Genomic DNA, 1663 nt, shown 5'->3' with positions numbered 1-1663 from the left:
TTCGTCACTGCTGCCCTCCAGCTCGTGCGGCTCACGGCCAAAGTAGAGCTCCTCCGAGTCCTCAAGAGGAGTAGAGTCGTCGTAATCTGTCGACTCCTGGCTGCAGCCCAGGGTTCCTTCTTCCTCTTTGCCCCCTCCCTCTGTCTGGAAGCTCACCATATAGAAGTAATGCACATCTGGTTGAGATGGCCTTCCCTCAGTAGGTACAGCAAGTAGGATGCTTCCCTCTCCTGCACTGCCCCCAAACCAAGTGCGACTATGGAGGATATCTTGAGTCCACTCGGGTGGTACTAAAGTCTCAAAGTGGATCCCTGTCTCATCTAGAATCACAGTGCTGCACTCCATCCTCTTCTGAGAGTCTGACTGATATCCACCCAAGATTATGTATCTGTGAGTGGGACCTGGGCGGGTGATTATGGCGCTAGAGATGGATATGCCAGTGTGGAGGGCCTCACAGGAGAGCAAAGGGCTGCCCTGCAGAAGCTCGACACGCAGCCGCAAGAGTCGTGGGGGACGGGAGTCAGAGGCGAGCGAGTGACCTCCGATGAGGTAAACACAGTCTTCTCTAGCGAGGGCCAGATGGAAGGACTGTCCGTCACCGAGCTCAGGTAAAGTGTGAGCAGAGGAGCACCCAAACTCCAGGTCAAACAGGAACACCTGGGGAGGACAGTCGACGACGCTGTTCCAGCTCTCTGTGGTCCGCTCTCCCGCAGGCATGTAGGATCTACCCCCAAATAATACACAAGCCGTCTTCCCGCGGCTCTGAACCATGCTCATTGTGTGGCCGTATCGGGCCCCTGGCACTTCTCCCACCAGTTCTTTCTCTTTGCAGCACAGGGTCAGTTTTCGATTGCAGCCGCGACTATCCATGGTCAGCAAGTACAAGCTCGATGAGATCTCGTTATTTGGGGTGCGGCCGCCGTGGATGAGATAACTCTCTGGGAGGCCGTCATAGGGGTCGAGGCGGCAAACAGCGGGGCAACGTAATGGAGGGAGATAGCTGGAATCACTGGAGAAGCTGATGGCCCTCAGCTTTATCTCACCCTGTTTAAACCGAACCCCAAAGACTCCTGTTGGACATGAACGCTTGGGCCAGCCTTTCTGGCCAAACAGGAGAACTTCACCATCCAGCTGCAGCAGAGAGCAGCCGGGCTGCAGGAGGCCTGTGCAGTTCACCGGAGTTAATGGTTGCAGGGTCATTTTCCCGCAGGTGCCTGCATCAAAACACGACACAAAGACACAAACACAATGTGTGAGTCAGCTGTTGCTTGTTTTCATTCTGGGGTTTTAAATTTTTACTTCCTGTTTATGACACCATCACATGGAGGACGATAATAATATCCACATGATCATAATATGTGCTATAGACCACAAAAACATAAATAGGGGCAGACATTAACTCAGCCTCTTCACAAGCCACTATATATATATTTTTTTTTATCAATGAAAGATGGCATACACAATGCTACCAACATTTAGACAGTAATAGTATAGATATATTGTAAATAAAGGAATAAGAATGATAATAATAAAGCAAGGATATGAAATTACACATATGTAAAAAACTACTACTACTGCTAGTTCTTCTACTACTAATAATAATAATATGTGGAATAGTTCATTTAGCTGCTAACAAATGAAATCTAAATAACATCGGCAACGT

The 1663-nt window shown here is 49.2% G+C and overlaps 1 protein-coding gene across 1 annotated transcript; it reads right to left on the bottom strand.

Moving 5' to 3' along the window:
* Positions 1-3: 3 nt before the first annotated feature.
* On the bottom strand, positions 4-1200 carry LOC111665854 (V(D)J recombination-activating protein 2-like; the record flags this gene model as incomplete). The annotated part of the gene is made up of 1 exon (XM_023420948.1): positions 4-1200. A coding segment is annotated over exon 1 (1197 nt), but the record flags the coding sequence as incomplete, so codon positions are not given.
* Positions 1201-1663: the final 463 nt, after the last annotated feature.

The sequence above is a fragment of the Seriola lalandi genome, unplaced genomic scaffold (assembly GCF_002814215.2).
Source record: "Seriola lalandi dorsalis isolate HSWRI2012SDOR001 ecotype SW California unplaced genomic scaffold, Sedor1 jcf7180002002485, whole genome shotgun sequence".
Classification (NCBI taxonomy): domain Eukaryota; kingdom Metazoa; phylum Chordata; class Actinopteri; order Carangiformes; family Carangidae; genus Seriola; species Seriola lalandi.
This window is presented reverse-complemented; position numbering and strand designations above follow the sequence as displayed.